General features: G+C 43.1%; 1 protein-coding gene across 1 annotated transcript in view; it reads right to left on the bottom strand.

Annotated features, from left to right (window-relative positions):
• Positions 1-14,413, bottom strand: part of MTUS2 (microtubule associated scaffold protein 2) — a 256,506-nt gene that overhangs the window by 15,553 nt on the left and 226,540 nt on the right. The window contains exons 10-12 of the mRNA XM_031065999.1: positions 8,433-8,499; positions 2,037-2,234; positions 1,743-1,762 (exon numbers count right to left, since the gene is read on the bottom strand). Coding sequence (XP_030921859.1) covers positions 1,743-1,762; positions 2,037-2,234; positions 8,433-8,499 — 285 coding nt within the window. The remainder of the gene's footprint in view (positions 1-1,742; positions 1,763-2,036; positions 2,235-8,432; positions 8,500-14,413) is intronic.

Genomic DNA, 14,413 nt, shown 5'->3' on the forward strand with positions numbered 1-14,413 from the left:
CTGGGAGGCTAATAACTTACTCTAGAAGCTTGGTCACCTCACTTAACACAAGTCATGTTTATTTCTGGCTATGGAAAGTACCTCAGGTGGGATTTTTAAGGCTTAATAAAGTAAAATCAAGAGGAGGTCTGGTGGGAGAAGTTCAGCAAGCTGCTGGGCAAAACAGCTTGAGCTGAGCACCTCGAGAAACACTGGCAAGACAGATCAGCCTTTACTTTGCAATTCTGCCTTTAGCTGCAAGGAGATGTGAGAATGCACTGGCACACAAGATCATTTTGTGAGGAGTTTGGCTCTCATGCTCCGCTACCTCCTCAGAGACAGCTGAACCTCCAAAACCTGACACAGGAAATGTATCTCCAAACAAATAACAGCTATCTCATAGTGAACTAAGTGGTGACTGAAGCAACACAGCATGGAAAAGTTAAGCTGTGACTGGAAACCATGAAAGTGGGATGAGCATCTTCCAAATTAGATTAATGGATACAGAAATACATGCAGATCTCCATGGTCGGAAGGATTTTGCTATTGTTGTTGCCTTCAAGAATGCAAATTCAAATCCCCCTGATGCAGATGGGCAACTCAAACACAAGGTTTTTCTCATGTGCAGTGTAAGAGCTCCATTTCCTTGGCCAAGAAACGTTGGTGAGCAGCTTTCCAGCATGGCCTGTCAGCCCCCGCTGACCCAAGAGTGCTCAGCACAGGATGGGTGCACAGCAGAATAGGAATTCAAAGGGAAAACCTGGTAAAACTCATCATGCTAACTGAACCATGAACTGAAAATGTGGGCTAAAGCTCTGAGATACTAGGGTCACAGAGGCACTTTCAAAGCAATGGAGAGGAATGTTTGTGTTATTTTCAGCAATGAGGGAACATAGAGCTCTGGAGCAAACCAAGAACTATTTGCCCCACAGGGGGAAGGATATGTTTCCATTGCTCCTCTGTGATGATGAATAGAGTCACAACAGATGAAAACATGAGAAAAATAAGCACACTTCTAGTCAAGTCCTACAATGACTTTGAACAGCTTTCTTGCACTGATCAGCTTGAGAGGAGAAGAATCAACATCTGTTCTTGTGGTCCTGAGAGCTCACAGAAACACTTCAAAGAGCAGCAGAGCTAAGCTATAAGCTATTTCAGCAAAAAATGAACAAATTCCTTCACAAATGCTGATGTCAGGTGATCCAGGAGAGGTAAGCCTTTGCAGCTTGAGCCAACATCTTCTACCAGGCAGACTGACACACTAACACAGTGAAAGGAAAAAATTGTCGAGGCTTTTGGGAACATAACCCCTCCTTCATATCAGAAAGAAAAGCAGAAAATTTGAAGGGCATTGCAAGGAAACCAACTTGCATAAACTGAAATGAGAACCAAAAGACATGGCTCAGCATATGTTCTAATCATTTACAGAGAAATATTTTTAGAAATCTGATTTAGGACATAAAGACCTATTTGATAGCACCTTCTAATACATCTTTAGAAATCAGTTCATGAACTGAAATAGGTAGTTTGTCCAGGGCAAAACAGCCCAGTTGCATTGAGTTACAGTGTTTGTTCTGACAAAACCAGACCAAAGCAGCTGCTTGTGAGAATAATCCTGCCTACATACAGAAAGCAAAGCAAGGAGAAACACTTGGGATGTATAGTCCAAGAGATTAGGCTGAGTGGTGGGGCAGCAATCAGGGGATCTGGAGTGCATCATATGCTTCATGTTTAGGCAGCATGTGTTGCATGGTTGCTATCACTTCACTGTGTTGCCCTTTAACTAGCAAATAACAATGGGCTGATTCTGCTGGCCTTACCTGTGTGGAACAGATTCTTATAACCCTTGGTTTTAGTCATAAATTGACTAAAATAGGTGGGTTGAGGAGCAGGTATGTGTGGGCAGCAGAGCTAATCTTAAAATATTTTTATTGTAAAACATCAGCAAGCATGTGAAGACATGGCAATGTAATAGACTAGTGTATGAAAAAAACAGTGGAACTAATAGGGAGAAAGAGCAGTAAAGATATTCAGGATGACATTTTCCCACTCATAACTCATTACCAGTGTCTTCATGTTGGAGTGTTCAATGTATTTCATTACCTGAACCCAGTCAGCACTAGAATGGACTATCTTCAACAAGGCCTGCATCTCCTGCTGCTGCTGCCTGCGGAGCTGCTGCCCCTCCTCCTGGAAGCGCCTCTCCAGTTCCTCCTTCTCGCTCTGCAGCTCCTTCCATCGTGCCGTGTTGAGCTCTGTGGAGACAACACCGCACAGTCCTCACACTGCCCAGGAGCAAGCAGTGGCATTGGACCTGTTGGTAGGGCAATGAGCTCGGTGCTTCTCTCCACTCTGTTGTACAAGTGATATGACTGACCACTTGACCAGAAGGATTTGTATCTCATACATCCCATTTTTGAGCTGTTCGAAGCTGCTCATCCCATAAACCTGTCTCCAGCTCCAGCAAGGACCATTCAAATCCATTAATGCACACTTGCTTAAAATATTTTTGTGTTCAAACCACCACCTTGTGAGCTTCATGGCATCAGAGAGCACAGTGACAGGCTGATACTGAAGGCAATCAGAAAGTGTGAAATTCGTACTCTGGTGAACTAACACAGTGACTATGTCTCAGATTTCACACCAGTGTTTTCCAACAGTTCTATCAAGTCAAGGAAAATCAGTCCATTTCCCCATTTGGTTCCTCACCTTTATTGTCCCCCAGGTCCCAGGAAAGCAATGTCACAAACACTGTGTCCTCAGCCATTTGCATTGCTAAAGAACAGTTGCAAAAATCCAGATATTGAAGACTTGATGCAAGACAGACAAGATCAGCCCGAGTACATTTACAGAGCAAGCTTGCTCACTCGTAAAGATCTAACAGGTAAGCAGAGATAAAAATTATCATGACCATAACATTCAGAATACTAAAGGAGAAATGGGTTTCTAATGGCACTGCTAGATCTTCTTTCTGATTTAGACCCATAGTTGATTTAGAAAGATGATCAGGTTTTTGAACAAAGTGACCACATATTTATCCTTCCCTTGCCTTTCAAGATGCATGTGCCATGCACAGACCCACGTGGCACTGTAAGTCAGAGGATTGGGAGCAGCTGTCTCCCTGCTGAATGCTTCAAACCCATAGTTATCCTATGACAAAGTATTTGTTCAATATCTGTATCTTCCTGCCTCTTTCTACTACAGTGTCAGACTGTGCTCATTTTTCCCAGGATAGCAACAATTTGTCTGAGTTACCAGTGCTGTCCCCACAGCTTATGTTAGGTGCACCCAGGCCAAGGTAGTTTGGACACCCAAGCTAACCATTCCCTTCCCCACATGGCTATTTTTCACCCTATTTAGAGCTCTGCTTCCACACTTACTGGACACCAATATCCAGACTTGCTCAGTATGTCCAGATAAGCACTGCTGGGCTCCTATTCTGATTCTGCAGTTTTCTGGAGCACTGTGAGGGACCCTGTTCCTGTCAAGCTGTCTGCTCCTTACAGAAAGAGAATGAACCAGTGAGTTCAGCACCTCATTGGCAGCACACAGAAAGCTTTTCCACTTGCCTTATATCCAGACTGGAATGGTACATTAGCTGGAATGTCTTGTCTCCTGGCAGTCTGGATTAGGGCTCTAAACCCTCTCTCTTGCTTTTTGCTTTTTTATTATCTTTGGCATGTAAAGTGATCCCAGAGCAGGAGGGGTTGTCCTTGCAGCTCTGCCTTCAGTAGAATTCAAACTTACTCAAGCTTTAAATAGGAGATGTAATGAACCCCATCTCTCTCCAGCCTCTCTAATGAGATTACCCAGCACACAGGGAGGGTTGGGAAATGAAACGTGCTCTAGCAAAAAGAAAGTCCATCTGAAACACATCCTGTAACCTGAAATACAAGTCTATTCACAAATCAGACCCTGATGCAGGTGCAAAATGGAGGGAAGAGGGAAGAAGGGAAAGTGAGCTTGCATGACATGTTCCCCATACACCCAACAATGCTCCTGGAGGCAGAAAATGAGGCAATTTGCCCTGTACAGAATATTAAACACCTCTAATGAGAAGGAGTGATCCCTACCATAAGCCTCAGACTAAGACAAATGAGGCTGAGGACTGAGGTGTTGAGGAAAAACTGAGTCTCTTCATAGCAAGGAGATGGACCTTGGGCCCAGCTCTCCTGGGACAGCCACGGCAGAAGGCAGCACCCATGGAGCCCAGGGGTTTGCAGCTGTGCTGCCCAGGGAGCAGGAACCTGGGTGGGACAGCCTGCCCTGCTGGAGCCAGCTGTGTGGTCCTGGGGAAACAGCTGGGTCATCTCCAGCAGGGACCCCATAACAGATGCCTGAACAGATGACCTGCTAATGCTGCTGGAAAACTCTGAATTTATCTTTCAGGCATCCAGACAGGGATACTGTTAAAGAAAAAAGAAAAAATGACTCTGAAAAGTTATATGAATGTATTACTGACATGGAACAAGACAAGCAGAGCACAGCTATTACTGGTCTGTTTTGAAGAGTTACACCCTGGTTTTCTTTTTCCTTCTCTGTAGGATCTGCATTGCTGCTCACAGGCTGGAAATGACTCTGACACAAGGTGGCATTTCCTGGGATGGCAGTGTGCTGGGTTAAGTGAGACCAGCTACTGCGGCTTCCCTACTCCCCGAGCACTGAGTGCACAACAGATGAGCAAAACCCACTTCAGGCTGGGCTGGGAAGGTGAGGGAAAGGTAGATATCACCATTGGACTGACCTTCCTTCCCCCAGCACACACAGTCAGAGCCACAGTGCAGCCTGCCCAGCCCTGGCACTTTGCATTCAGGAGTGCAGCTTCTGTGGGAACTGGGGCTGGTGTCTTGTGGCCTTACAGAGGGACTGTTTCCTTCTGACATGAGAAATGGGCTCTTCTTCCTGAGCCTTGGCCCCAAAATCACAGACAAATCACAGCCACCACACTCAGGTTAAGTGTCCTCTGACTGGGAAGCATATCCAGGAGAAGATGGCACTAAGGCTTTGGCTTTGAAACACTTGACAACACAGATAATACAAATTTTAAACCTGACATCTCATTGCCTTTCCTTCATCCAGGTTTTTTATGCATCTCCATACCTCCTCTCAACACACTTCATGCCATTGGTCTGACAGTAAAGGAGCAGGTAATTTTGACATTTAATTTCCACCAGTTTGAAGAGAAACAGCTGGTATTCAAAACCTCTTTATTGAAAGAGACTCAGTGTTGCAGCTGAAAAGTGCTTATATTTATAATTTATAAAGATCGGTCTCTTGAGTGTAGAACGATTGCTTGTCATGTTTTCCTAGCCTGGCTATTTCTAGCAAAATACATGAGCAAACCTTATTGCTTTAAATAACAAGTCCCTCAGTGTTTATAGAGGCCAAGGTTCCTCCCCAGGACTGGGAAAGGAGAATCACTTTCCTATTTCACCCATGCTGGTTTCAGATGTGGTGTGATACTTTCACAGGAGTGCTGGGGGTAAAAGTGGACACTGTTGTCTGACCTCAATATTTTGCCTGGCTCCAGAGGGATGCAGGTCTCCCTAAGCTATTTTTACACATGGTCCATTGCTGCTATTGCATCAGCAATGGTTTTATTTACCACAAAAAATTTCCATAAATATATATTCTTATTTTTCTGAACACTGGGTTCTCTGTTGCAGTTTCACTGCTTTGCATAGCAGAATTCTGCAGTTTCTGTTGAAGTTAAAGACTGCACACTGTGAAAACCAAGCACATTTAGCACCCAAATGATAACTCTGAATTACAGCTAAACAACTAAGTGTTGGACTCACCGCCTGTATCAAACCTGGCTAGTCCAGCCTTGTTTTACTGATTAATTCAGGCATTTGCATCAGTGAGTCTGACATGGTGTATTTACATGTGAGAAATCAGGAATTTCTGACCAACACCCATGCTGTTTAACTGGACAGGTTATTTTTAAATGAATGAAAAACTACTTATTAAAGTGATGGAGGCAAGTCAGAACTACAGCTTGGTTGTAGTCAAAGTAAGACGCTCTGATTTTCCCTGAATTTCTTCATAGAATCACCCAACATTGCTGTTGTCAAATAAAGGACTATTTCATTCTTCTTTTGCATAAATAATGTACAATATTGTACAACACACTGATCCATCTGAAAATGAGACCAAAATAATCCTCCTATAGCACAGGTGGGCTGCATGTGTCCAGGAGCACCCTCATGCCTGCAGTAATAACCTCAGCTTGGACTGTTTAGAGACTGCAAAGAGCTGCACTGATGAGAAATGCTCTCACGTACATGGCATTTACCATTTCACCTCATCCACAATTTTAAAACACTGGTTGTTTCACAAAATTAAGTTTTGTAATTTTATACCAAAGGAAAACAGACTAAACAGCAATTTTTGGCTTGTACTAAAAAGCACAGTCATTTACCTCCTATATATAATAGGATATGGGATATATGCTAGGGATGTCTAGGGATATATGCTAAGATATTTACTGCTGATGAATTACTTCACATTCTGCTGAAGTGCAATACCTGCACATGTTCATCTTTTTGTTCACCCCTAGTGGGAGTGGTTCTAGCTGGGCACGTTGCATCTCAGGGTTGCAGAGAGGATCACCTCCACCAAGCAGGTAACCAGCCACCTGTGTCACTCACAAACAGCCTCTGCTCAGCATCTCCATGTCTTCCAGAGTGATGGGAGGAAGAGGTGGCCTGTTTGACTCCTCTCCATTACACATGCCCAAAGGACCACTGAGGAAAGGACTGTCTCACACCATCTTTTCCCCTTCTGAGGAAGAAAGCCCATACACAACTCCAGCTTATCTCCCTTCTGAAGCAGTACAGCTCAGGCTGCTTTTCTGGGGTGTCTGTGGTTCTTACCAAAACTGTCCCCACACATGCCACCAGGACTCAGCTTTGTGCAGAGCAAGTGCCTGTTGCTGCATGTGCAAGGGCAGTGGCAAGGGCAGGCAGAGCAGGGATCTCCTGTTACTGAGCATGCTGCTCTGAGACCCCCAAACTGACACCACTTATACCCCTGGCAAAGTTCTCTTCTCCAGCAAAACCACCAGGGATTTGTGCTCACTTCAGCTGTACAAACATGGTGTAAATGGAAGCAGAGCTCTTTATCTCCAGCACTGAACCTCTCTTTCCTTCCCATGTCACCGCAACTTATGAAAAGCACTCAGGAAAATGAGCAAACCCAACCTGCTCGACTGAGGTAGGGCTCTCAAATGAGAAGTGGCTATTGAACTGAGAACTTCAGGTGTGCCCTGCCTGAAGTGGCAACAATTCTTCTGTAAGAGCTGTAGAGATGCAGAGGATGGAGGAAGGCAGGCATCAGGGAGTAACTGGAAACCTGTTCTGCTATTGCTACAGTATACACTGGCCATGGGGACACTAAAGCTCTCTATGAAATGACAATCAGCCAAAGCATTTCAGAGAGGCAAAGCAGGGAGCACAAGATGCTGGGCATCTGAAAAGAGCTGTGCTCAGCTTTTCTGAAGTGGGCTGTCATGGCAAGGTGAAGACAAAGCACAGAGAGGATCTGCAGTTCTGCCCATCCCACAAGGGTTTGGCCTGAGCCTCCCTTTGCTGGCCATGTCATGCTCTGGCCACATGACACAGTCTGTGCTTAATGGGTGACCCAGGAACTGGGCTCCCACATGCAGGGAAAGCTGAGAGGTCCCCCCTGTTCATAGCTCCAGTCATCAGTGGTTCCAACACCTGCTGGTACTCAGGGTGTGCCCTGATGCAGTGGTCCTGCTCTTCATTTGCCCTGAGGTAGATGAACCCAACATCACACTCATTCTGGAGAGATTTAAGCCCAGAAGAACTCAGCCTGTTGGCTGAAGCCAGAGCAAAAGCCCACCTTCTCTCTCAGGAGTGGCAGTATCTTTACACTCTCTCTCCTGTCTAGATCAGAAACTAAGAAGGAAAAGAGGGGCATGCAGATATACAGGGAACACACAGACCAAATGGGATGCATTGCTCTTTCTGTCTTTCAACCAGCAAGAGACCTTAGAGATATTAACAAGCAAATTCTGAGCTTGATGTCCTTTGGTTTGTAGCTGAACTGCAAAACACAGCAATGTTCATTAGCTGGTGATGCATTCCCAGTCACTGTGAACTGCAATGGTCCCAAGCTCCCACTTCTCATCACGCTGTGCTTTCTTCTCAGCAGTGCTGGTGTTTGAGGACAGAAGCTATGGATTTATGGAGAACAATTTGCATAGCAAAGATGATGCACAAGTGTATGTGGTGATGAACTCATCTGTACAGCAAAGAGGTAAAATCAAGGCTCCCTGCAAAATCACAAAACCCTTTGCCACTGGGCTTCAGAAAACACTTCATCACATGTATGGAGGTTCCGCAGGATCAGGTCACAGGGAATCATAATTACTGCTTTCATGTAAAGTGAGAAAATCACTTTGTTGTTACTTTTCTTGTACTACTTACCAACTTCCTCCCTGATCTTTTCAAGCTCGACTCCTAACTCCTTTATTTTCACAAGGGCATTTTCATTCTGTTTAAGGAAAAAGAGAGAAAAATATGTATAGTACCCAGGTTTATCCCAGATAAGCACTTTCACATGTTCATTTAGTAAAGCAGATTAGATTGATTCCTCATACTACCTTTTTATTTTTAGGGGATTTTTAGGGGAGGGGAGTGGGATTATAATGAACTCATTCAGTTTTTAAATCAAGCTTAGGAGCTACAACTCATGGGCTACCAGTATCTTGTACGTCTACAAGTACATGTACACATGACATTGCAGAATACTCTGTTAACTCCTATGTGTCTACAAAGACATCTCTATTTTTTAATAATTTTGTGGTCAGTCTGCATATCATTTATGGCTGGACTGCATGTACACAATGGATTTATTTTATAAATTTTTTTCAACTGTTTAACCCTGCATTTAACCACCTCCAATCATATTAATATGTCCAGAGAGTCAAACTGACAGAGCAGATTGCTGTACTCACACCATTTTATGCATGGTGAGCATTCCCATACAAACACCACTAATAACCTGATGTTATGCCCCTCTCCACATCTATTTCTGTGATTTTATTTATTCATTCATTTTTAAGGCTCCTTTCCTTGACTAGTCTCAGAAGAAATCTGAATATTTAAGAAGTAAAACAGTTGAATTGGCTAAAGGAAAATTAAAATGTATTTACATGAGCAATGTTAAGGTGTTATTACCAAAATGCAAGGACTTTGACAGCAGATATCTGGCTAGTGCTGTGCAAACTGACAAAATTCTTATCTCCATCCACTGGAGTCTGATTTAGTACAATAAATCCCAGCATAGCAGCTCAATCATATGGGCACTTTAAATTGGGATGTATCATGAATCATATTAGAAAGAAGACAAAGGAATGTACCCTGCTGGGAAGATCACTAATGATTAATAAAACTAGATCAGGTTACTATAAATATGTCCCAGGTTAGAAAAGGTCAAGAATCCTTAAAGGACACTACAGAAAAATCATATTCAATACAAAAAGCAGTACAGTAGAAAATTGAATTAAAAGGAGTCCTAGAAACCAAATCTTTCTGTATTAAGCAAGCAAGGCTAACAAAAATCTAGGGCACAGACAGTATTAGTTTGGCTGCAGGATAGATAGCAGATAAGATAGCAAGTCAGTTCTATATTACAGAAATGAAAGTGGGAAAAAAAAATCAGAACTTAATGTTTCTGTGTATTTTTCCTGCACTTAACTTTTAACTCTGTTAGGAGAAGTAACACAACTTCATTTCTGGTAATACCAGAATAATAGAATCTGAAATTTGAATTAATCCTTTACATACTGCCCTTTTGGGATGATTTCCACCAGGTCCACAGCCTTTCCAGAAAGTTTGCTGTAAATGGAGTGATAAACTGAACTGATTTGAGAGCCTTGAAGGCTTGAGGAGCCCCAGATGATGCGGGCATCTTTCTTATTCAGTTATGGGCAGAAGCCAGGAGCGCAAGGCCTGGCTCCTCCAGTGACTCCTCCTGGCTCCATACCCTGCTGAGTAATGCACAGGGGGCTGTGTGCCAGGACTGCAGTGTCCAGTCCTCACCCACTGCATTAGGCTCAGAATAAAATTATGTGGATTCTTACGGATTTCTTTTTCTTAATTAGTCAAAAAGTTATGGAAAAAAAAAGTCCAGATACATACAGCCTGATATATTAAAAAACCAGTTTCCTTCACGTAAATTCCCAAACCAGCAGCCTTACAGGAGTAAGGTTTCCCCTTTTGGAGAATACAATTGCATCAGCCCATATGGTCTGTTTAACTCACTGGAGTCATTTTCAGAAGGGCTCTTGACAGACTGCCAGGCCTGGTGCCCTTGAAGGAGTGTGCTCAGGGATATACTGGATGCAGGACTTGCAGATGGGAAGTACCCACTCAAATTACCAGCTCTCATTCTTTGAAACAAAAGCCATTCAAAGCAAGGGAGCTCTGCACAAATCATTGCCAGCACCTACTGATAAGCAAAACTCAATGGGGTTGTTACAAGCAAGTAAAACCTCCACTTTTTTGGGAAAAAAGCATTTAAAATTTTGATTCCCCATTAGAAATATTACAGGCTCCACATTTTACATGATGTTTCATCTTAGATAAGGTTTTTCCTTCCCTTGAGGACACTTGGTGGAGGGATCCTCTCCAAAATGTGGAGAACTGCCGTGGTGCCAGCCTAAAAATGCTATCCCATAACTCGAGCTCCAGCATGGACACCAAAGCACCAGGGCAGTGGGGGTCATGTTTGCCTCCCACCACGCTGGGGTTGTGGTTTCCAGAGCAGAGCAGTCCCTGGGGCTTCCATGGCAGCCAGATCAGCACAGCTCAGGTGCCTTGGCTGTCATTTTACTGCTCTGCCAATACTTCTTGCATTGTGTTTTATTTTAGTCAGAGCTTCCTGTCTGCTCTTTGGGACCTCATACTTATGTTTCCTGGGAGATCAGATGTGCAAGGGTTGCCCTCAGTGCCAAAGCCTCAAGTAATCTCTCAGTGTAGCCAGGGAACTGGGAATGCCAGAGCTAAGGAAACCAAACATTGCTGTAGGGCAAATCTGGATCTGAGTTCGGAATGTAAAGCTACCACGTTCAGTGCTGAGATTCCTATACATCCACTGTCATAACATCAATGCAATTCAAAACTTCACAAGCACACAAGGAAAACTTCCCCAAAATGAATGGATAAGAAACCAAATCAACAGGATGTCCCATTGGGTTAATCAGTCTTCATTAATTATCTCAACAAAGTATTTGAAAGCGAAGACAGGGTAACCAGCAGTAGAGCAAAGAGTTGAGGTGCCCTCCCAAGAGTTTTGCCTCCACTAAGGCTCAGCATATCAAAGGAGCTTTGTAAGGATTCTCTACTAGGTCACGACTTGGAGCTGAGCCATTATGGGTGAGCATCCAAGGGTCAAATCTAACTCAGGTTTAATAAGGTTCATTGACTGTACACACCTGTTTTCAGTAGGTGAAAAGATCACAGACCCTGTAAGGAGATTGGGCAAATACCCACCATTTCAAGTGCAGCTGTTAAATGGCAAGGAAGAAAAAAATATTTCTTTGATGTGATCTGGAATTCCTTTTTTTTTTTTTTTAATGCCCAAAAATGTGAAAACAAAACAGTGTGTTTTGCACAAATTAAAATGTCACATTTACTTTTCATGTACTTTTAATGAATGATGGACTGCACTACTTTTTAGAGAAATGATGATAAAAGGCTTCTGTTGGCTGCATCCCAAGAAATTACTCTGACAGTGAAGTAATTTTCATAAAATAAGATTACACTTATGATGGAGATGAAGAAAAACGTCTTCTTCATTCCTGAACTCTGCGACATAATGATTAAGTCTTGTGCCTGGAATATGTCCCATCTCTTCAGACAGAAAGAAAAGTAGAATAAAACAGGCAGAATGAGATGTTTGTCCTACTGCTCTGTTGAATAGAAAATATAGTAGCAACCCTTTTTCCTATCATGAGCTCTGAAGCATACAGACCTCCCAATATTTCTCCTTTAAAAGTCTTGGTGTTGGACAGCATTTCAGCAAGTGAAACAGACACCTGTGAGTTCTCCATTCACCCCAAAACATTCTGAGGATGGACTGCGGCATGACTTACATTGGTGCAACAGCTCCAGAAAACAAGGCAGGTAGTCAGCAGGTAGGCAGAGGTGTAGGAATAAAACAGGAATTTGTACAATTAAATAACATTGTCCAAACCTAGCAGTATAGCTCAGAAAAAAAAAATCAGCTGAATTTAGATATAACTGCATGCAAGGACCTAGAAAAATAACTTGGTAGGAGAAGTCATCATATGGACCTAAGGATGGGCAAGATGCTGGCGTTGCCCAAACAGATCAAGAGAGGAAGCAGTGACAAAAGCTTGTGGGCAGAGGCTGAATGGGGCACTGAGCAGCCTGATCTCATTGAAGATGTCCCTGCTCATTGCAGTGGTCTCAGACTAGATGAGCTTTAAAGGTCTCTTCCAACCCAAACTATTCTGTAATTCTGTGCTTCTATGAAAGGCTCTGCTTTAGTTGCATGGAGCTTCAGATGACAGGTAGACATCCTCAAGGAACATCATCAGAGAGACAAATTGAGATTCTACCTTGGGCCAGGAATAACTGAGGGATGGGGAGGCATATTTGAGGTTTGCCTTAGAGTCTCTCTGCTCTGAGAGCTATAACCTAACTGAGAGGTACTAATGAATTAGAAATACTAATTAAGTAAACCTCCAGGTACTTTTTAGCAATAGGTAAGTAATAGTAGATCCATCATAGAAATAGAAATGGGTCAGATCAGGCAAGGAACACCATAAAATTGCTCAGATCCACATAGGATGTCAGCAGCAGCTAGGAAGCAAACATGGGAGCCTGGAGTTACCTTCCCAAACTGACATGACTCTCCACCCTGCCAACTTACATGTTTGCTTGTATTCTAAGATCCAAATGCATGTACAGTGTCTCCACTGTACAAAAACTTCTCAGTTCTCTACAGTATCTCCTAAAAACTCTCTGCACAGAGATGCTCTGTGGCACTTGTTATTAAAACTGCTCCTCCAGAACAGCTGTCTTCTATGCAGAGCTTTCAAAATACTAAAAAAAAAAAATCCCTGACCTGCAAATGGTGCTTAGTCACTGTTGTGCTGTATTCAGACCTCCCTGTGGCAAGGTATTATATTATAATTGGAAAGAGAATCATATACATTGGGAATTCTCTTGTACCAATAAATTTCAGATGACACTTGTAGAAGAAGTAACTGAATCCCCCTGCAGCTGATATTCAAAATTACCTACAATCTTCCTTTAAAAATAGGTGTTTTAACACTGCTGTTCAATCATGCTGGTTGTCAGGTAATCCTTCTTCATAACACCCTTTAGGTTAAAATTTGGTTAAAGTTCACAAGCACTCAGATATTCCACAGTGACTGCACTTTGCCAAGTTTTATTTCAACCCGCACATTTTTCTTAACCTGGTTAGTAGCACATCTCAAGCTATATTTGAACTATCATTAGGTAAATGGGAGACACTATCAGTTTTTAATTTAACAGAGTTATATGAATATACCATAAAGCCAAACTCTAACAGAATACATTGCACAAACATGTGTTTCTGCCAAGATATCTTCTATTAAGCAAATTAAATGCATATATTCATATTTTCACTCTTCTGTACATAAAACCCAGGCAAATTTCCTGAAGAATAATGGGAAAAACTATGTATTCAAAGTGTCCCACAACTTCTCTCGCACATGCTATTTTCCTGTTGCTGGTAGCTCTCTACTTCTGCACTGACATTTCTTACATGACCCATTTTGGTGCCTAGGAATGTGTTTGATTTAGATTCACACAAACATAGGAAAACAGGTAGCTTTGTCTTGTTTCACTTCTCCTATACTGGAGAGTCATTCCTCTGTTAGACACGCAAAACTTTAGGACAGCTAGAGGCTGAATAATCTCTCTTCAGACTTCAAAACTCTCTGCAAGTTTCCTTTATAACCTGTACTCCACACGGCTATTAAAAATGTAAGAAAAGCAGAGCAAAACATCAAACCGACTGTTTGCTACAGATGTCAGCAGTCCCTCCTTGTTTCACGAGCATCCAACCCTACCATTTAGACTGCAGGATAAACTTATGTAAGGCACTGCAGTGCATGAAAAAGCGACACTTAGACCTGTCCCTGGTGAAGGGGAGATCAGCACACTGCAAAGAAGCCGAGCATCGCTCCCCTCTCCGCCACCCGGGAAGCGCATCCGCCACCGACCCCAGCGAGACGCAGCAGCACAGGCTCTATCACCGCTACCGTCCTTCCCGTTCCCTAAAGGACTTAAAAAAGAGGCAAAAGTACCGTCTCGTCCTCGCACAGAGAGGGGGGAAAACAGGTGGAGCAGCATTTGCCCATCCTGGCAGGACAGCCGCCCACCGGACC

Source organism: Geospiza fortis, unplaced genomic scaffold, assembly GCF_000277835.1.
Source record: "Geospiza fortis unplaced genomic scaffold, GeoFor_1.0 scaffold16, whole genome shotgun sequence".
Classification (NCBI taxonomy): domain Eukaryota; kingdom Metazoa; phylum Chordata; class Aves; order Passeriformes; family Thraupidae; genus Geospiza; species Geospiza fortis.